General features: G+C 42.7%; 1 protein-coding gene across 1 annotated transcript in view; it reads left to right on the forward strand.

The window, feature by feature from the left end:
- TMEM200C (transmembrane protein 200C) overlaps positions 1 to 681 on the forward strand; it is a 2,144-nt gene extending 1,463 nt beyond the window's left edge. Inside the window, exon 2 of the mRNA XM_010859120.1 lies at positions 8 to 681. Within this exon, the coding sequence (XP_010857422.1) occupies positions 8 to 394 (387 nt within the window). The 3' untranslated portion in view covers positions 395 to 681. The remainder of the gene's footprint in view (positions 1 to 7) is intronic.
- The last annotated feature ends 21,802 nt before the right edge of the window (positions 682 to 22,483 follow it).

The raw sequence follows: 22,483 nt of genomic DNA on the forward strand, positions 1-22,483 counted from the left end.
CCCCGAGCCCCCGTCCGCCTCGCGCAGCGCGGACCTGGACTCCAGCCTCCCGGAGCTCGCGGCCTCCCCGGAGTCCCCCGCCCGGCCGGACTCGCCGAGTTCCCAGTCTGATGACCCGTCCTGCAGCAATAAGGGCTACACCCCCCTGCGGGAGACTGGCACCTCCCTGGAGTCGATGGGGGACCTGCGGGCCGGTGGAAACCCAGACGGGGAGGCTGCCATCGCCCCGGGGCCGGAGCAGAGACCCCCAGAGGATCCCGGCCAGGAGGTCCCCGAGGCCGAGCCGTCCCAGCCGGTGCAGAGGCAGTTTACAAACAAGGAGAAACTCTACATGATTTCACGGTCTCACGCCTCAGGGGTTGAGGACGGAGAACTGGAGAGTGCTGGCATTTAGGAAGAGAGAGAGAAGATAGGAGAAATGCCCGCAGGAAGCAGGGGGTTTATCCGCGGAAATCGCCCACTACCCAAAGAGCTGCAGAATGTTAGCCTTGAATTGCGTTCACGAGATTCCTGTAGATAATTCCAAGCAATTTTTTTTTTTCAAAGCAAACTAGTCTTATAGGTCCGATGGTGATTGTATGTTCTCTGAAAACCAAATGTATTAAAAGGTCAGCAATCTAGTTCCTTAGATAAAATTCTCTTAATTTTCTTAGGATCAAAATAATATATTTTTGACAGTAACTGTGCACTTTACTCCAACTTTTTTTTTTTTTTTAAATCTCTAATCCCCCTGACCTGTACTCTGCCGCTGGTTTTGTCCCTAGCTGCTCGTGAATGACAAGCTTTCTTCCTTCTGTGCTTTTGGGGAGCATAGAAGGGTTTGTCTCAGTTCTCTGAGAACTGATTTTACTCAGTGAAGTCAAAGCCAAAAGCATGAGTTTGAAGAGATCACAGTTCCCTGCCCCACCGCTGTCTGCTCATCCCACCACACAAAGGCCTCTTTATTTTTGAAAAAGGGTATTTACATTTTGCTACTAGGGTATCTCATGGAGACTAGAGGCCAGCATCGAGTGGGACCGTTACCTTCCTCAATTCACTATATCAAGTACACAATACTTTATGGAGTATTATCACACCTGTACTGAAAATAGCATTACCATGAAAAAAATCTTTTTTTAATAAAACAAGTTTCCAAACAAACAGTTAAACATAATATTGCCTCATTTTGCCTCAGAACTAATACTTTAACACATGTAAAGCATGGGGCAGTTCAGCTGGTAAACCTAAGATATTTTGCTATGACACTACTACTGTGATTCAGCGCCATCCTCAGTCATTTCAAGCATATTTTAAACTTAAATACAGAGTAGAATTGAACGTTTGGGAGCATCTCTTCCAAATGAAATATTAAATAAACAGTAATTTTCAACAATGCTTCTACTTTACCTTTAGGATTAATCTACAGAGCACCCAGGCTTCATGTTCTTCTGCCATCCTTTGGCAGTTGACTATTTGATTTTTGCTTTTAAATTCAAGATCTTGAATCCATGTCCTACAAAGGCTAGCAGGTCATGTTTTAATAATGTGGTAGGTTGTTTATGCTTGATATTATTAAAAGTCAATTAGTTAGTTTTCAAGACCAGTAGACAAACACAGTAATTAGTGTACCAGTCTGATGAAACAGGTTCTCCAGTTATGGGTAGCTGAGGCTAGCATTGCAGGAATTTAAAATATTGATTTTCAAGGAAAATCTTGTCAAAGATGAGGTCCTCTTGACCCCCAGGGGTGAAACAGTGGGTCCCAGGGACAGAATGCAGATTCAGGGGTGAAGCTGGACCGCAGCTTTGGGCATTTGCTGGCTGTGTAGCCATGAACAAGTCACAAATGTTGGGTCTCTGTGATCTTATCTATAAAAGGGGGATAACTAGACATACCAAGGGCTTCCCCAATGGCTCAATGGGTAAAGAATCTGCCTGCAATGCAGGAGACACCGGAGACGAGGGTTGGATCCCTGAGTTGGGAAGATGGCCTGGAAAAGGAAATGGCAAGCCATTCCAGTATTCTTGCCTGGAGAATCCCATGGACAGAGGAGCCTGGGGGTGGGGGGCTGTAGTCCATGGGGTCGCAGAGTCGGACACGACTGAGCGACTAAAAACCACCAGACATTCCACATAGAGCCATGAGGGGTGGAACAAGGAGGTTATGTGGACAGAGCCTGATCGAAAGCTTGGTTCAGAGCAGTACTCAAAGACAGTAGTTACTGAGACTGTTATCGTGATAACGGTGTCTGAATGCATGCTGCAGGAGAGTGGGCCTCCCTCCCACTAAGCTCTAGAAAGCCTGGCCTCAAATCTGGAAGATCCACTTACTATCTGTGTAACCTTAGGCAAATCGCTTAATTCCTCTGGGCCTCTGGTGGATGATATAATCTCTATGATTGCCTTCAGCTCTAAAATCTTTACTTAAATTCAGGGTATTTGTTTTGTCCCGGATACAATCCTATCATATTTGCACAGACAACTTTGCCAAGTGAACATAATACTTCGTCAACTCCATTTAGTGTCACATTCTGTGATTAATTTTTAAAGGGCCTAATTTACTCCCAGATTGAATCTGCATTATGCTCATAACACACTTTAAAGCTGTGGATTAATTTGTTTGACTCTTCCATAGAGCAAAAGTAAGTTCCCACTAATAAGAGTGACAAACAAAACCACACCGTCAGGTAGTGTTAAATTTCAAGTCTCAATTATTTTATAGCCCTTAACCAAAGTATTTAAAAATCTCCTCATTTTTCTTCTCAATTATCTTGCACACTGGGTACTTCATATACTGAGAGAATCTGATGAGTTGTCTAAAAGGAAAAACATTCTAGTGCTCTAAAATGCTGTTCCTAGTCCTCAAAAAATACACTATCAGATGTTTAGCAAATAATAAACCCACAGCCGCTTAATTTGACTAAATAAGGGTGGGCAGAACATTCATATCTTACAAACTTCAGAAAATTCAGTCCCACCAATTGCCTGGACTTAACAACGCTGATTGCCTCATGATATTGATCAGATTAAATAAAAACTTCTAGCTCACATTGATCTAGATACAGGCCCTCTGAAATTGAGTAACTTCAGCAAACTAATTTAGCTCGGTATCAAGTCACATCTCTCTTAACTACTGAGCAATTTAAATGGAGTTTTTTTTTAACCTGGAAATAAAGAATGAGCCCAATTTTCCAAATCTAGGCTGTCATCAGACCTCAGAAGGAATCCTCTGCAGTTATGATCATAGTGGTACATGATCCTTCCTGTTCACAGGAGCAGAGATCTTCTGCAATAATAATGTTAAATGTTTACTTACTACTTTCTATGGACCAAGTTATCTTCTGCACACTCTAGACATTGATCTCAATAACTCCCCACTCAGCCCTCACTCAGCTCTATGGAGATAGGGCTATTATTACACCCACTTTACAGGGAAAGACACAAGGCATGATGGAGTACTCACCCAGGTTACACAGCTGGTGCACGGTGGAGCCAGGATTTACAATGTTGAGGATTATCTGTATGTGTTGGCATATGCCAGGCTGAAGCTGGCATTTCTAGAGACCATCAAAATATTGTCTACGTTTTTAGCATCCTGCTTGATTCCTTTCCAGAAACCACTGTTAGGGATATCCAGGGAAGAATCAGAATGCACAGCCACTTAAAATCTGGACTTTGCATTTAAGTCTTCAGACTGGGACAGACAAAGCTGTTTTAAAGTCAACTTTGCAGCATTTGTTGAAGAGATCTTAGAGATGACAGAATCAGCCCCCCTCCTTTATTTATACATAAGAACTAGAAAGAGTCATTTGTTCGAAGGCAAACAGCAGTGGCAGGACTAGAATGTTAAAAAGAATTGCAATAATTGGCATATGCATTGCCCCACATCCTGAATTCCTATCAGACTACTCAGCATCTCTGGGTCTCCATTTCCTTCTTCAGACATTGGGAATAACAACTGTGTCCCCCCTCACAGGACTGGATTAAATGGATTCACACCTGTGCAGAGGGCTGACAACCAGCTTGGAAGGTAGAGAGTATTATAAAAAGTTTTTAGAGCTTTATTTAAAATAGAATCAACTGCTAAACAGAATGATTTCATATGACCTTCCTGTTTATTAACAGAATAATGTTAGGTTTGAAATCTAGAGAGTAAGGCAACACGGCATGGTGGCTGGAAGCCTGACTTGGGGTTTGGTTCGGAATATGGGACCTGGGGTCCACATCTGTTCAATGGAAATAATCTTGGAATTAATTATTTAATTAAACTACATAAACTAACATCCGTGAAGGACTTAGAACAACTCCTGGCACAAATAAACCTTTGGTAAATGTTAACTACTGTTATTAAAGGCAAAATAGAAAAAAGTAATTAGTAGGCTAAATTTACTGCTCAGTTGTTAGGGACAACCATATAAACTTATTATACTGGAAAAAAAATCTGTATAATTTAGACATGTTAGAAAAAAGAGAATTTAAAAAGTGAGAATGGAGGCCCCTGCAATGGTCCCCAGTAGACCATGGGATGAACGAACACTGGATGAGTATTCCTCACGGTCTGGAGTCATAATATTTTGTGACAAACAATGCCTATGCAAACCAGCTTACTTGGCTGGTTTTGGTCAGTTATTTCATTTCCATTTATGGTGGGCTGGTGACATCGAAGAGGCCAAGCTAGCTCCTTCCCACCCTTTCCACCCCCAACTCCCACCCCCATGGTCCCAGCCCCTTTCTATGAGAGGAGCCAGCATGGGAGAAAGTGAGGAGCAGGTGCTCGTGGATTTTCAGAACCATGTCAACAACAGTTCTTTATATACTAGTTTTTCTTGAGTCATTTTGTATAGTTTTTAATGATGGAATTTTGAAACTTTTTAGAGAACTTAAAAAAAATCTGCCAAATACATTAAATTAGAAACCAAGTATGAATTTGCATTTTAATCAGAATAGTATTTTTGCCAAGATATGAAAATATAAATATATACGAATACATTTTACAGTCACGTAAGGAACAGGATTGATCTTCATGGAATTTGTTTTCTTTAGACTCAGGCCATTGTCTGATTGATTGATTTAGGACACAAAATCATGGGTGAATATTTAAACTTTTGAATGATAAACTCTGAAAAGCATTCTAAGGCTTTTCTCCCTTCGTTTCTCTTAGCAAAATCATCTTTTAGGTCCTCTCTTCAAAAAGAATGACTTCCATTTAATAGATATGAAAATTCTATGGGATTTAAGTCACCAGCTTCCCTGGTAAAGAATCTGCCTGCAATACCAGAGACCCAGGTTCCATTCCCAGGTTGGGAAGATCCCCCAAAGAAGGGAATGGCAACCCACTTCAGTATTCTTGCCTGGAGGATTCCACGGACAGAGGAGCCTAGTAGGCTATAGTCCATGGGGTCTTAAAGAGTCGGACACAACTGAGCAACTAACACTTTCAGTTAAGTCACCACAAACTGGGGAGTCCATTTGTACTAATAATTTTAATCAAACAGCTGCCTGACACCTCCAAAGACCTGGGGAGCAACCTCTTCCAGTGTGCTAATTTTCTGCAGTGGCAGAAAAGCCCTGCTCTGGTGTTGGATCCCTCTGGGCAAGAACCACAGCAGGAACTATAAATGGCCCAACCCTGGAAATTTAGGTTGCATCCCTGAGCCAGGGTTCTCTCATGTTTCTAGAATCTCAGATATATTTATTCAATTTTAAATGGGCTTCCGAAAACCCTCACCCCAGCAACAGTGCCAGCCTGGAATATAGCCCTGTATGGCAAACAGAATGTTTGGCTAAACCAATACTAATAGTTTTTTTTTTCTTTCTATGTTCATAATGTTACTGTCAAAAGACTAAAAAAGCTTAAGCACATCCACCTAGAGCATCATAAAGCCCATGCCCTGTCTCACCACCTGTGTCACTTTATCTGAGCTTCTGATCCTACACTGTGGCCAAGGCCACTAAGGCTGAGACCGTTGACTGTCAACCACAAGAGAGGAAAAAAGTGGGTAGATCCAGGTGTGGAAGAGCTGACATCCTGCAAAAAGACAGAAAAGATAAAGCTAAGCTGGGAAAGCTTTTCTGTTTCACAAACAAGCACTTACTTACACTTGTTTACAGATTATTTGTATGTAGACAAGTGTTTTAAAATGAAACATTATGGTAAATTTTCATTTCAGGTCAGTTGCTCAGTGGTATCCCACTCTTAGGGACCCCATGGACTGCAGGATGCCAGGCTTCCCTGTCCATCACCAACTGCCAGAGTTTACTTAAACTCATGCTCATTGAGTCGGTGATGTCATCCAACCATCTCATCCTCTGTCGTCCCTTTCTCCTCCCGCCTTCCATCTTTCCCAGTATCAGGGTCTTTTCCAATGAGTCAGTTCTTCAAATCAGGTGGCCAAAGTATTGGAGTTTCAGCTTCAGCATCAGTCCTTCCAAAGAATATTCAGGACTGATTTCCTTTAGGATGGACTGGGTGGATCTCCTTGCAGTCCAAGGGACTCTCAAGAGTCTTCTCCAACACCACAGTTCAAAAGCATCAATTCTTCAGTGCTCACCTTTCTTTATAAGACAAGTGTTTTTAAATGAAACATTTTGGTAACTTTTAGTCCTTAGAAAATACTATTTCAGCAAATGTGTGGCTGAATATTTTCCAATATTTAAGAAATTCAAACTAACTATGGATTATTGAAATTAATCCACTTGATATTAGGGACTGCTAAATGTCTAATAATGTTTAATAATGGAAGGAGGGAAATGTATCTGTATATTTACAAAGAATTGTTTTCTGATGAGAAACTCAAGTACCTTTAAACTATATCCATACTTTCAAAGGGAGAAAGTACACAAGTTGTTGTAACTGGTCTGTTCAGTTCAGTTCAGTTGCTCAGTCGTGTCCGAATCTTTGCAACTCCATGAATCCCAGCATGCCAGGCCGCCCTGTCCATTACCAACTCCCGGAGTTCACTCAGACTCACGTCCATTGAGTCACTGATGCCATCCAGCCATCTCATCCTCTGTCGTCCCCTTCTCCTCCTGCCCCCAATCCTTCCCAGCATCAGAGTCTTTTTCAATGAGTCAACTCTTTGCATGAGGTGGCCAAAGTACTGGAGTTTCAGCTTTAGCATTATTCCTTCCAAAGAAATCCCAGGGCTGATCTCCTTCAGAATGGACTGGTTGGATCTCCTTGCAGTCCAAGGGACTCTCAAGAGTCTTCTCCAACACCACAGTTCAAAAGCATCAATTCTTCGGCCATAGCCTTCTTCACAGTCCAACTCTCACATCCATATATGACCACTGGAAAAACCATAGCCTTGACTAGACGGACCTTTGTTGGCAAAGTAATGTCTCTGCTTTTCAATATGCTATCTAGGTTGGTCATAACTTTCCTTCCAAGGAGTAAGCGTCTTTTAATTTCATGGCTGCAGTCACCATCTGCAGTGATTTTGGAGCCCAAAAAGAATAAAATATGACACTGTTTCCACTGTTTCCCCATCAGGTCCATCAAAGTCAGACAGGCTAAAAAACTACTTTGTCTCAATGTAGGACTTTGGCCATTGCTGTACGTGATAATTGCCTGACTCCATTTTACATAGCTTATAACTCAAGAGAAAACAATTTCACCTGTAGGAACAAACAACTTTAGCTGAAGCTGCTGTCCTCTGGGTAACCAAATTCATTTTCAGATCAGTTCAGATGTTTAGGGCTTCTATGGTCCTCAGATGGTAAAGAATCTGCCTGAAATGCAGGAGACCTGGGTTCTATCCCTCGGTCAGGAAGATCCCCTGGAGAAGGGAATGGCAACCCACTTCAGTATTCTTGCTTGGAAAATCCCATGGACAGAGGAGCCTGGGGGGCTATATTCCATAGGTTGCAAAGAGTCTCACACACACACATAGGAGGCAGGTAGGCACGGTGCAAGGTGGGAAGGCTGGTGCTTATGAAGCAAACACAGTTCCAGACCACGGGGTTTGCGATTGTGTTGTTGATACAGGCACGTGACCAGTCACTTCAATACAATGTAAGAAATATGACCACTATGACATGGACCCTGCAGCTGAATCTCAAGAAATGAAGAAAGTGTCAGCTGGTGCAAAAAGGTACAATAGGTGTGTCAAACAGCAGAACCAGCCTGAGCAACTGTGTGAAGGCAAAATGCAACTGAACAAGCTAGACTGTCATAACACAACATCACAAGATAATATGTCTTTTCCAGAGAATCCCCCAACTTGCAGAGAGTGACCTGTTTCAAAACAATGAAAAACAACAATAAAACTATCTATCTATGTATGGGGAAGGTTGACAGACAGACATCTCCTTCTATAAGCAGTAGAAGCATTTTGGGGATCAAGATTAAAGTGATTTGGGCATTAAAGTACTCAAAAAGTATATACTATACCATTTGGTATTTATTAGACATTTAATTTGGTTCCCTGGTGGCTCAGGTGGTAAAGAATCTGCATGCAATGCAGGAGACCTGGGTTGGGAAGATCCCCTGGAGAAGGGAATGGCAACCCACTCCAGTATTCTTGTCTGGAGAATCCCATGGACCAAGGAGCCTGGTGGGCTACAGTTCATGGAGTTGCAAAGAGTCAGACATGACTTAGCAACTAAACCAAGCTCTCTTTATGAGCAAAAATTATTTTTGCTGAATCATATAATGCTTCTACGATAACCATTTATCAATAGTTTAAATGTTCAAATCCTGGATATCACTTCTCTCGGTGTGGTAGGGAGGGATAAGACTGGGATGGGGAATCCACAGCGCTGTGTGTGTGTTTCCAGCAAGGTGGATAATGTCATGTTGCTCACCCTGCCCTGAGGACTGGGAACAGGACTGGGAACATGAACTCAGGGCTATTTATCAAGCTGCAGGGCACTTTCCAGAATCTAGACGTGACAACGGAATGTATTTCCACATTAATTTGCAACATCATCTATATCAAAGCAAAAATAATTTATCTTTGTTAAGAAAGCATTCCATTCCTATTTTTTCACACCCATGTTCATAGCAAAGCAAAAGATAACCTAGCTGTTCTGATGCAAATAAGAACAAGATAAATCTGAATATTCTTTATGAATTGGCACCAAAGGGCTAAGCTTTTAAATTTCTAAGTAGCCAGTCATTTGCGGATAGTTACTGAAACCAGATTCAGCCAGAATAATGGTTTTGCACTGTATAAATGTAACCTAATACTTCATTTACACATAAACCTGCAAACTAAAAGATAGGGGAGAAAACCTACTTTTTCAATACAAATATTCTAATAAAGTAAAAAAAAAAAACAGTATTATTTTATTTGAATTTCTCACATTTTGATTTCTTTGAAATCTTTTTAGTGGGTAAATGGTCAAAACAAAAGTATAAAATGTGTTCTTTTCTCTAATCCATCAAAGTAAGAATTTTGCATTACAGATCAAGTTCAACAGATATTATCAACTGCAGTGTCAACATCAGGGCCATAAATCTTTCATAGAGATATATTTATTGGTAAGAGATTTAAAATTTGAAAATACTGGGAGCTAAAATGCTATAGTTAATATGGCCTGGCAAATGATGTCAGGAAGAAAATAGAATTCTGGATAGAGCAAGAAAATTCAAAAGACTAATTTGGTGACCTAAATGCTAATCCTTCTGCTTATATAACCACACATCTCAATGTGTTTGGAGCACAAAATATTATTTCACTGCTTGCACATTTTATTGTACAGTTCCTTCCATTTGTATTCCTAACTTCATTTCAGCTTTATGCCTAGGAACATTTCCTGGTTTATTAGTCTTGCTTGGGATTACTAACTTAGGGGAAAAAAGAATGCATTTATAATGAAAGTCATAATAATAATAACAACATATATGACAATAATTATAATAGGCTTAAAGGAACCCAAAGAATAATCTGAATACTTTACTAATAATATAGTAATTATTTGTGCCCATTTTAAAAACTGTCTTCTCAGAGAGTAAATTGAATGATATCTTCTTAAAACATGTGCTGCCAAAACACAATTAAAATGCATGTTTGCAACATCTGCCTTTCTTAATGCCATGAACGTTGGACCCTAAAAATTTTCTTTTATTTTTATCATATATTCTAAGTTGAGATTTAGGGGTGGATGCTTTCCAAGATTTCTTTTGTTATAAATTAAATGAAAAAAGAAATTTAATAATGCCATAGCTGCTTTTTTTTTTAATGTCAGCTTTGATTAAGTCAATGGCAATTAAACATAACACTTACAAATAAGTTGAACAGAGAATCTGGCTAGCCTGTGAGGATGAATCATCTTCAATGGAATTACCAAATAATAGTAAAAAATTAAGTAAATAAAATAATATGAAAAGAAAAAACTTCTTTCAGGCATGATTAGGGCCATGAGTAAAAATAATCCAAGTTGATGAGTGGCAATTTCTAATGCAGCCTAATTTTAGAAAATTATTTGGTGATTGTATAAATGTGACATGCCTGAAAAATGTTAATTAAACTGGTTTTACACAATGGTTGAGACGTATAATTATTTAGCCATGCTCCCACAGTCATTTAGAAGGAAACTGTAAGTTCCAACTCTGAAAGGCTCTTATGGATTCTAAGCCCTGGAGCTGGTGGTTGAAAGCAAAGCCTTTTCTATCCCCTGAAAATGATGAGGTCCCAGAAGTGTCACAGTTGTGTTTCATTCATCTGTGATTTCATTGACTCATGTTAGGAAGAACAGCATTAACAACAATCAGGTCTCACCTTAAATGCTTTCTCTCTTGCCCAGGATCGTTCAGCATACTTAATTCATGGAAGAACGACAGTGATAAGGTATTAAACCAGGTCTCAGAATAAATAACCCAGCCATCGTATCTCTTGATTTATAAGAGTTCTGTGCAATCCATCTTCAAGGCAGAGGAAGGGGGGATGGTTGAGAAAAATGAGCCCAAGGACCTCTTAAAATCTGGGGTATTTGTACCATTATGTCCTGAAACTTATATGAATGCCTGAGACTGATGTCTAGGTCTTGGCCTGGAATTACAGATTTGGGAATCAGGCTGCTGAAATGAAAATTAGGATTGATGGTAGAATGATCAAGTGGGAGGATTCCTGGGTCTTTGAGTAGAAGTGACATAGGAAGGGAGATCTCGGATGTGTTCACGTGTACCCCTGTGGTCCCGCTCCAACATGGAGAAAGGTCATGTTTGCAACTTACTTGAGATCATGTATGCTTTACCTTGAGTTCTATGGACAAACACAGCATAGCCAGAAAACCCTTGCTTCAAGCAGATAATAGTTCTTATGATATAGATGGCAACCTTAAGAAAATCACCAAAGAGCAAGACTTCATTTCTATGTCACAGAATACTGACGCAGCCCAGGCTTAGGAGAAACGGTGCTCATATTTATAAGCAGCAAAGTAGATATGCAAGACTCCATGGTCACTTCAGATGCTGTATTTTTATTTTCCTATCGTGTAGTGGGTATTCTCCTTACACATCCTGCTGCTAAGTCACTTCAGTCGTGTCCGACTCTGTGCGACCCCACAGACGGCAGCCCACCAGGCTCCCCTGTCCCTGGGATTCTCCAGGCAAGAACGCTGGAGTGGCTTGCCATTTTCACTATTATGAACCTCAGTGAAGACCTAAATGCTTTAGAAGCTCTGGGCCTTGCCAAGTGGGCTTAATGAAACTAGAAAAAAGCCCTGAAAGTAAAACAAAGCAAACAAATGTCAATTTTACAGGCCCTGGAACTGTCTGCAGACCAAATTTGCATAATTAAAATAAAATAGGAATAATTTATTATGCAACTAACTTGCTCAGTTTGAATAGACAGGATTTTTTTCCCCCTAGACTCTAATTAGAAAATTCAGAGATGGTCACAATAAATTTTGAAAGAGCTCATGTTTGTTCTAATGCATGCCAGTTGGGGGCATTTTTAAGGGAAGATTTGCTAGGAAGAGTATTTAAAGAACTCAGCGTGTCACACCGAGAACAGTCACTGGTGGGGATCACACACTTGACATGAACTTGCTTTTCTCTGATTTAGTCTTTCTAGAACCAGTCTATGAACTTCTGGAATTTCAAGGCGGAATATAATCCTAAGCAAAACACAGCAATGGTTAGATAGCATCACCGACTCAATGGACATAAATTTAAGCAAACTCGGAAAGATAGAGGAGGACAGAGGAGCCTGGAGTGCGGCAACTTATCAACTGAACAGCAACAAAAACAGCAAAAGCAACACAAATTTTATCTGATAACACTATTTCATGCACTTCATTTAAATAGCATCAGTAACATTCACTTCAATTCTGGTTTTCCAAAGATCACAATAAAAGGTTCAAGGCTGGGTCTAATTGGCATAAACATGGTGGGAATTTTACCACTGTTGAAGGATGAGTCATCTGATTTAGGTTAAAAACCATCTATCCGGCTTTATCCTTATTGAACACTTACATTGATCCTTGTGAAATCTTCCCTGAACTGCTTTGTGCTAGAATTGCTCTGGTGGGCAATTCCAAAACCATTTTCAAAAAGAGTCAGTCTTTAAAATTTATCAACACCCCATTTTCAGACTGCTTCATGTAAAATCACTTTCTCGTGCTTTTATCCCTAGGTGACTCAGAGAGCTTCTCATTTGAGTTACAATTTTACATTTTTCTGCACCTTGCTCCCCCTACCGTTGAGAAGATGTCTCTGCTCCCTAAAGTTAAAAAAAAAAATTCCACGTTTCAAGGTATTCTATGCTTTTTCTGTAAAATTAGTGCCCTGCCCCGGTGCTCCTTGGTCAATGTGTGAGGCAAGCTAGATAATAAACATTTCTATCACTACTATGCCCATCGACATCAATAATCCTTCTCTGTAATCTGTAATCTTTCTGAATTCTTTAATGTAGCTAGGCTCACATCCTGACCATGTGAACAAACATTCACTGCAAGGGTCACTGCCAACTTTTATTGATCTATGTTACCAAGGCCAATCACATTTCCCATTACTGTCACTTTTACTTGTCCATTTATTCTACAAATATCTATCATAAATCTCGTTTTCAGACCGTGTGATTAACAGAGAAATATGAAAAGGATGCACTTCTTGAGCTTGAACTATCATATTCTAGAGGCAGACACTGACATGCAAACAAATAGATTTGCTATGTGACAAGTGGAGTGTAGCCAGGCTACAGTCTCACCAGGCTCCCCTGTCCATGGCATTTCCCAGGCTAGAATACTAGAGTGGGTTGCCATTTCCTCCTCCAGAGGACCTTCCCAACAGAGGGATTGGACCCAGGTCTCCCACACTGCAGGCAGATTCTTTACCATCTGAGCCAGCAGGGAATATACATATACATATGTGTATATATACATATCATATCCATTGTTAAGAACGTGCGTTTTCAGCTCTGAGCTAAACCCCCAAATTTTGTCACCTGCAAAACTGTATCTACTTCAAAAGGTTTTCGAGGGAAATAAAGCACATAAGGTAGATAAGGCCCTGTGTCTGGCCTGTAGTTGGTGATCAATAAATGCCAGCTATTATGGCCAATCACCTGATAGCTTCCCTGGTGGCTCAGTTGGTAAAGGGTCCACCTGCAATGCGGGAGACCCGGGTTCGATCCATGCATTGAGAAGATCCCCTGGAGAAGGGAAAGGCTCCCCACTCCAGTATTCTGGCCTGGAGAATTCCATGGACTGTATAGTGCATGGGGTCTATACAAAGAGTCGGACACGACTGAGTGACTTTCACTTTCACTATGACCGATCACCAGCAGTTGTCTGGGTTTCCTGAGATGGGCACTCTTCCCTCATCACTTTGGGACTCAAAATTCCTTCAGCTGGCTTGAGAAAGTATTTTGAGTGAGGCAAGACTCTGGTGTATCAACACCCCCGTGACTGTACCACCACGCATCTTGGGGTGGGCCTGGCCCTGCTGCTATCCCCCAGGGTCATCAGTCTGGAAGAGCGGACGCGGGGTGGAAGAGAGCAAAGGCCAAACCTCAGACCCCAGCATCTCTGCATCTATGTAACCCCACCACACCATCCCAGGGTGACAGCAGCCTCTTTACTTCCTCCTTCTGCAAATCGGTCTTTTGGCCAAGTCCTAACTCAGAATCATATAGCACAGAACATTCTAGAAAAGAAAGATCCAGCTTGACCAAGTTGACACAGTTGAGAAAATAACTGTCTGCCATTGACTTGCCATTCAATACACCTCCCGGATCATATTTAACTTCCAAATAAAGACTGAAAAATATCATGCTTCTACCTAATATGATACAACCACGCTTTATGTCACTGAAAATACCGAGTCCTGCCCCCCAACATGCTGGACCTGGTGAAATGGGCTCACCTGGCCACATGTGAGACTGTTTAACCATCTGAAAAACAAAGAGCTCAACACTGAAGCCCATGCTTTGTTTAAAGATGAGAGCCTGAGTCTGCCTGGAGATCTTTCAATGTTAAATTATTTTCAATCCACATATTCTTCTTGGTGCTGGGTCCTTGGGTTCTTGAAGTATAGGAAGAGGTCTCTGACTGTTGAGGAGCAAGTCTTAACCCTTCTAACAGGACACATGCATCTCAAAGATCTGATGCGACCTTTGAAGCCTTACAGCGGGGGTGAATGACAGGCTGGTACAGTAAACAACCCCTGGGGAGGTTAACAGACACCTGTCTGGTGACTTCAATAGCACTCTCACCCCCAGAACTTAAGGACCTAAACCACCACGCTAATAAAAATGAAATTTTAAATAACATACACGAGCTTTTAAAAACCAAGGCACATAATACCACAGCCTGATTTTGAAGAAGAACAGAAGTGAACAAATGTTGCATGGCCAGTGTTAACACACGTAGATTAGGGGGTCATTCTAGGGACAAGGGCTTCCCAGGTGGAACTAGTGATTAAGAATTCGACTGCCAATGCAGGAGTTGCAAGAGATGGGGGTTCAATCCCTGGGTCAGAAAGAGCCCCTAGAGAAGGAAATGGCAACCCACTCCAGTGTTCTTGCCTGGAGAATCCCCAGAGGCAGAGGACAGAGGAGCCTGGAGGGCTACAGTCCATGGGGTCACGAAGAGTCTGGCACGACTGAGTGACTGGGCGTGCACAAGTGTGCAGGCGCTCGTGTGCACACACACACACACACACATGCATTAGAGACAAGGAAGCTGGGATATAACCAACAGGAAGAGTTGATGAGGGGTGAAGAGGAGAGAGAAAAAAGGAAAAAAGACTTTGCAGCTTTCCAAAGGAAGTTCATATTTGCTGTAACTATTTCTATAGCTGCTACATTTCCGCTGTGTTGTGATTATTTATAGATGTCAAAAGAGTCTTTCTCATGGGTAGGTTCCAATTAAAATCTGGCAGCAATTCATCAGGGCTGTGAAGACAGCGCCGTAGCTGTTGTTAGCGTTGTCACATAACTCGTGCAACCTGGCTCCGGTTTCCCAAATCGGCTTCTTGTTTTCAGTGACAAAGAAATCTGGGGAGCCCTTCCTCTCTAAGGCGAGTGGTAAAAGGACTTCGCTCTGGGTCTCATAATCCTGGCAGAGTCCTGCTGGAGGTTTTGACCACTGGCTCCTCTGTGGGTCAGATTCCATAAACAGAACGTTCTCCCCACAAATTATGTCCCTTCTTTTTTGAGCAAAGTGTGTTTTCAGTGGAATGTGAATTTGCTCTCAGCTCCTCACAGTTCAGTGATGCCTGGCAACATCAAAGAACTGAGGCGACAAAATGGGATGCTTTCTGAACACCAAGATGCTGGGTCCTTCAGTCTCTTTCAAGAAATAATGGTGTCAGCAACACCTCTCAGCTGACATTAGCATCATCACAAACAGCCCCGCCGAGCTGGAAAGAAAGCTGGGTTGTTAAAGCATGGGCATAGATACCATCTGCAAATCAGAAATGCATCCAGCATTTGGAGATGTCAAGATGGCCTGTTCTTTGGTAAAGATTAACTACATCTCTGGTATTTGGGAGAAGGGAGCAGTGAAGAAAAAAACTGAAAATTCATCATTGCTTGGGAAGAAATAATTGTTGAAATTACAAAGAGCTACCATATAAAATACCATTCCACAAATATGACCCCCAAACTGTGGTCAATCTTTTAAGTGTGTGAATAGAAATGAAGTAACTCACATCCTAGGGACCTGGAAAATGCTTCTTCCACGGCCATCCACAGACTGAACTCTTGTCCCTTGTCCCTTGAAGTGGCTCCACCAGCTTGTCCTGGCCCCACAGAGCCTGAAGAACTCACTGGATGTGACTGTGGGCAACAAAAAAGAAGAAGAAGGGAAGGAAGGAAGGAGGAAGGCAAGAGAGCGTCCACGTGTGATGGGGCAGTTCACGTTGCTCAGCAGAGGGGGCCCCGAATCCACTCACACTTTGGCAGGGGAACCTGTAGTTCTGGCCAGGTGAGTTAGTCCCCATGGAGATATTAACTTACACAAGCAGACCTGAGTCAGTGTTGTCCTGACAAAGTAGGTGCTGACACCAAGAAAGAGAGAATCCATCTTAGAAAAAGAAATCCACACCTTCAACAGATCAGTGATTCTCTCCTGGGGGACATTTGGTCTCCTTTTTGGGGACACTTGGCGAGGTCCGGGGGTAGTTTTGCTGTCACCCCTGGGGTGTGAGGATGCTCCTGGCATCCGGTGGACAGAGGTCACGGATGCTGCTAAGATCTTATGATGCTCAGGAGAGTCCTCTCTCTCCCTCGCCTCCCCGCTCCCCACCCCACTCGACAAAGATTTAATTGTCTCGAAATGTCGATTAGCGCCCCAAACAAGAAACCCTGTGCTATATTAGATATGGCCCCAAATGTTTTGCCATTTCTTCCATCAAGAGATGGAGGGCTTCCCATGGTGGCTGGCCTGGACCAATTGCAAGCAGTGGAAGTGATGTTCACGTTCCTGAGCTGAGGTCCCAGAAGGCCTTTTAGCTTCTGCCCCTTCTCCCTGAGACCACTTGCCAGGTTATCTCGGGATATTGCCCTGAGACCATCATGGTTGGAAGAAGCCCAAGATGAAAGATCAAATAGATAGAAAGACTGTCCTGGTTGCACCAGGAGGTCATCAGAAGAGCCCCAGGCACCCCACAGCCACTGCACAGCACAGTGAGAAAGGATAACCAATTGTTTTATGTCCCAGGGTCTGGCTGGTATGCCATGCAGCTATTGGCAACTAACTGGGATGGGGATGCACAAAGCTTACTTTCCCTGGCATTCTCCAAGCCACAGTCCACCAGATCTTTGCCACAAACCTGCCAAAAGTGATCCCAGAGAGGTCGGCAGCTAAAGCTCCTTTGTCTTCAGTGATGAAACCAAACCAATGAAATTCTGGGGGAAATAGGCACCACTGGTGCAGACTTTCTAACTACCACTGGGTCCTGCTCCCCCATTTCAATCAAGTCAGCACCAGTTGGGGTATGCTGAGGGCAGAGAAGAGATAGGAAAACAATAGCATGGAATTGAGATCTCCGTTAAACCATGATGTGGTTACATCCATCCTATATTCTGCGTGTGGATGTCTGGAAAACTCCACAAGAGGCTGGTATTCTGTTCACACACCAGGAGAATGGGGACTGCACACCTCAGGACATCTCTGCGGTCACTCACCCCCAGGTAAACCCAACACTCAGCAGGATGCCAAGGACCAGAAGGATGCAGCGTGAGTGGGGGCTGGGGCTAGAGAGGGCAGAGCCCGGCTAGCCTTCCACACTCTGTGGGCAGAGAATCACAGCCACCGATGATGCTCCCTTCTGTCCTCAACCCACTTCTCTCCCCTGCCTGCTTCCTGAGCTGTCGGGTCTGCTTGCCCCAAGTCATGCAGCCTGAGGAATCAGACTGCAGGCTTCCCACCACCCCCAAGCTATCCCGGGCTCCAGATACTGTTCTCTGTGGCCAGAAGCAGGGCACGGGGAGAGCTGTGAGTCAGGAGCTTCATCATGCCACCAGCATCTTTGGGAGCTTGGGTCTGCAGTGAAGAACGAGGAGTTCAGCTTTGGGGAGAACTCACAATATGGAGCCTCAGCAGGGAGCAGGGTTGATTGTGGTCCACATGGTCCTCTTCGGGCCACCCCTGCTCTGTGCTCTGGGTCTGGTGGAGGAGACCCGGGAGCCCTAGTCCTCCCCAGAGCTGAGGAGGGGGCCAGGAGAGGCAGGGAGGAGGGTCACTGCTGTGGAGCAGGGGCAGATGGACCACATCTTTGAGGGAATGAGAGCTGCAGGCAAATCTCCTCCCGATCCTGCTTGGTGCCCCAGATCAGATGGCTTTCAGTTTCCTCAGGCTTCTGGACCTTGCTGTACTGGTTATACACTGGAATTGCCTGGACCTACTGCAGAGAGTGAGATAGAAATTGCCAGGGGAGGTATCCTGACATCAGTAGCTCCTAAAGTGCAGGTATTTGGTTTTTTGTTCGCTTGTTGGAGGGAAGCTACCATTCTTTCCTTCTTCTGGGCTGAGGCTCTCGCCTTCTTCAGCCCCTGGACAGCTCATCATGGGCTCCACCCTCAAGTTAGCGTCAAAGAAACTCACAAGCGTCAGCGCCCTCTGGTGTCAGTCATGACACTGTTCCGTTCTGAAGGAAAACTTCTCATGCAGGTCACAGTCACTGAAGACAAATTAGAAGATAAAGATACACAGAAGAAAAAAAATACACAGATAACCTGCATTGCTGAATGTTAATGATGTGTGTATATTCACAGAATTTTTTGATAGGTTTTCTTCTTTAGAAAAATGGAACTAGTTATATTGTCTTCTTAACATTTTACTTAATAAACTATGAATGCATTTTGAGGCAAATAAATTTACCACTCTATACCGTTTTAATTGCTCATACAGTGGAACGGTATTTTAAGGCAGTAATAGTAAAACTATGTGACATTTACTGAGCACACAGTGTGTGCCAGAACTATGGGATGTACTTGACATCACTAATCTCATATTTACAACACCCCTATAAAGTAGGGATCATAATTATTCTCATTCTATACAGGAAGATATTGATGTTAAAGAGGACTGGTGATTTTTCCAAGTGGTGGAAGCAGAATCAGACATAAACATTTCACTCTATTGCCATTGTTATTTGTTGTTTCCTTTGGGGATCATAAATTGTACTGTGTAACACAAACATACACAAACACACACACACACGCATGTGGTCATGGGTCATTCCTTACTCCTTATGCTAGGACCCTGTATGAGTTCACAGATTAAGGGGTATGTATTTTACTGATCTATCACAAAACTTCTCTCCACAGATAGCCAAAGATGTTTTCTCCGTGTTTGCTTATGCTGCTTGAACAAGCGTGTTTGTTTTAATCTATTCCGAATTCAGCAGGACTTTAGCAAACCAACCCGCCCATCCCCAGTCCCCACCTCATGTCTGGTCTGCTATAGAATTGGATGTTGTAAGTCCAATAAATGGGAGTTACTATTACCAATGATTCAGAAAACACAGCTTCTCTATCACGCGATGGCATGGAATCCAGTCCTGGTGTGTTGAGAGACTCACACGCTGTAGTCAAAGAAACTGACAAACGTAACTGATTGCTGCTGGTTACACAGGGTTTTGAATCAGCATTTTAAAAACTGGAATTAGGTCTACATAATGCAGACGTGTTTCGACGCAGCTGCCATTTCAGATTCAGATGATAGAACGTGGTCCAGAGAAAGGAGTGCACACATTATGTCTGTTAACAGTGTTGGGCTAAGGCCACTTGGATGCTATTTCCTGGGGCAGGAGTCCGCTGCCAGTTCATATCAGAACACGCAGAGAGCACGACGGGGCGATGACCTTTCTGACTCTCCAAGATTCTTCCTTCCTCTCCTCCCCTCCCTTTTCTCCTCCCACTGGCTGACAAAATTACACCCACATCTTCAGCTGAAACTCCAAAGGAGCACAGACAATTTAGCAAAGAGGTTCTTGTCCAAGAATCACTGACCCTCCAATATCAGAAATTTCCAAGACAGAAAAGAACAGGCCTTTTCAGTAGGAACTAGAATGGTCTGTAGCATTTCCTGGGCGCTAGAATAAGCAATCCATTCGATGTCCTCATAATAAGAAGTGCCCTTCTCTCACTCCCCTCAGATATGAATTATTAAAGTCTCTTATTGTTCCTCTGTAAGTCCTGTATATAATGCAGAACTCATCTGGATAAAAAGGGGAGAAAGAAGCTGGAAGCAGCAAAAACAATAATAATAATGCATCTGGAGCTTACAACTCCCACCAACAGTAAAATCATTTCTTGCACTTTCATATGAAAATGCTTTCCCCCATTTCATTTCCATCTTGGGCACAAGGTAATTACCCTTCAGAGACACCTCGGGAGCGGCTATGAGAATGTCTGATAATTTTTAGTGTATTTGCCTTTACATATTCTTTCCGATGCTTTCTCATGCACACCTGCCATGAATCCTTGGCCGAGGATGACTTCATCAAATATTAAATACAATTTTCCGCCTTCACCAAATGTTGGTCCTACACAAAACCCTCAAATGGTGGGGGCGTCCAGGAGGGCAGCCTGACTCTTTCTGAGCCACAAAGGGCTCCTTGGGAAAGTCACCCTGTTGGTGTTCTGCCGGTCCCCTGTGAGGTTTGCCTGCAGCCTGTCCAATCTGAACAATTGCTACAATAGCATCTCTAATAAGGGTTTTCACGGAAACTTGAGACAATATATTTGTGGATTAGAGACAATCTTCAAGGCTTATAAAACTTGTCCACCAGTCAACAGTAATTCAAAATGAGAGGGAAAAGGAGGGAGTGTGTGTCATAGCCTTCTATTCCTTTCCCCCAAATCCATTCCTTTGCTTTGATGGGCATAATGGAGATGCAAGATTTTAACCTATTTTACATTCACTTCGGAAGTTTCCCCTTCTATAATTTTTAAATTCCCTTGAAAAATCTTAGGGACCATTGGTTTCTCTCTTAGTGCCACCTGCTGGTCTGGATATTCTGGTTCTGGTTTGTAAGCTTCAATACACTGAAAAAAACTCAGACTTTTCTAAGTTACAGATTTTTAAAGTAATAAAAAAAAAATCTTCACCCAGAGATTTTGTTAAAAGAATTTTACTTTACAGGCACCTGATATTTGTCATATTTCCATTTTACTTAACTCCTAAAGCAATAATTACCAGTCATTCATATGTCTATTCATGTCTGTGTTATAGTACTTTGTATTGTATATTATTATAATGTATTAAGGCTGACAGGTTGACTTTTTATTTCCCTTGATATTTTGGAAAGTTAATGTTACTGTATAATTATATAATCTCTAGGAAGTGAAGAACTGAAGTGAAGTGAAGTTGCTCAGTCGTGTCCAACTCTTTAAGACCCTATGGACTGTAGCCTACCAGGCTCCTCCATCCATGGGATTCTCCAGGCAAGAATACTGGAGTGGGTTACCATTTCCTTCTCCAGGGGATCTTCCTGATCCAGAGATCAAACCCAGGTCTCCCGCATTGGAGGCAGACGCTTTAACCTCTGAGTCACCAGGGAAGCAAGTGTCAAATCTACAGGATAAAAAAATTTGATTATATGGACATTTCATATGTGACTTAGATGAACTCTCCTCAACGTCAGAAAATAAGTTACATTTGAGACACAATTAAACAGGTGGATTTTGAACTGGTGAGTCTTGTTTCTAAGTATTTAGTCATAGAGATATTTACAAGTAGTATATGTATATTAACATATATAGTTATCAGTGGGGCTTCCCTGGTAGCTTGGTGGTAACAAATTCGCCTGCCAATGCAGGAAACTCGAGTTCGATCCCTGAGTCGGGAAGATTCCCTGGCAAAGGAAATGGCAACCCACTCCAGTATTCTTGCCTGGGAAATCCCATGGACAGAGGAGCCTGGCGGGCTACAGTCCATGGGGACACAGAAGAGTCAGACATGACTTAGCGACTAAACAACAACAGCATAGTTATCGGCAATTTTTCCCCTTGGTTGTCTGTAGTCTATAATTGCGGCTTTCCGATATTTCTAATGTTCATGACTTTTAAGTACTGTATCGTTTCAAATACATTCCTCCCCACTAAGTGAAATCCAGGTGGCTTTCCCTCAAAGGGCATCTCTCCCCCTTTGCACTTGCTTCCCAGCCCTGTGAGACACCTAGTGGTCTGCCAGCTGTGCTTTGGCGCATGCATCAGCCCCATGGTAAGCTGAGCCCTGGCACACGCCCTTCCGCTTCCCTGCTCACTGCTGAGATATAATTTATGTTGACTCAGCTCTTCACCAATTGCCATCTGTCAGCTCTGCCCTCTCTCCTCCCTTACCTCCTCCCTTCACTGCATTTGGCTGAACTGGCAGAAGCGCAGGATCTGGCTGAGAGCAAAGGCTCTCCATCAGTAGTGAAGACCCCATTTAAAATTAACAGCTCATTCATGAACTGCCTTCCTTCAGTCTTGACGATAGCAATATTGTCATCTGACTTCTCAGCGTCCTCCGCTACCCAGGAAACAGAGTGTCAGTGCCTACTGACCTCTCTGCCTTCTGGGACCCAACTGAGATACACTTTGCATCTGTATCTTCAGAACAATCCA

Source organism: Bison bison, unplaced genomic scaffold (assembly GCF_000754665.1).
Source record: "Bison bison bison isolate TAMUID 2011002044 unplaced genomic scaffold, Bison_UMD1.0 scf7180017864453, whole genome shotgun sequence".
NCBI lineage: Eukaryota > Metazoa > Chordata > Mammalia > Artiodactyla > Bovidae > Bison > Bison bison.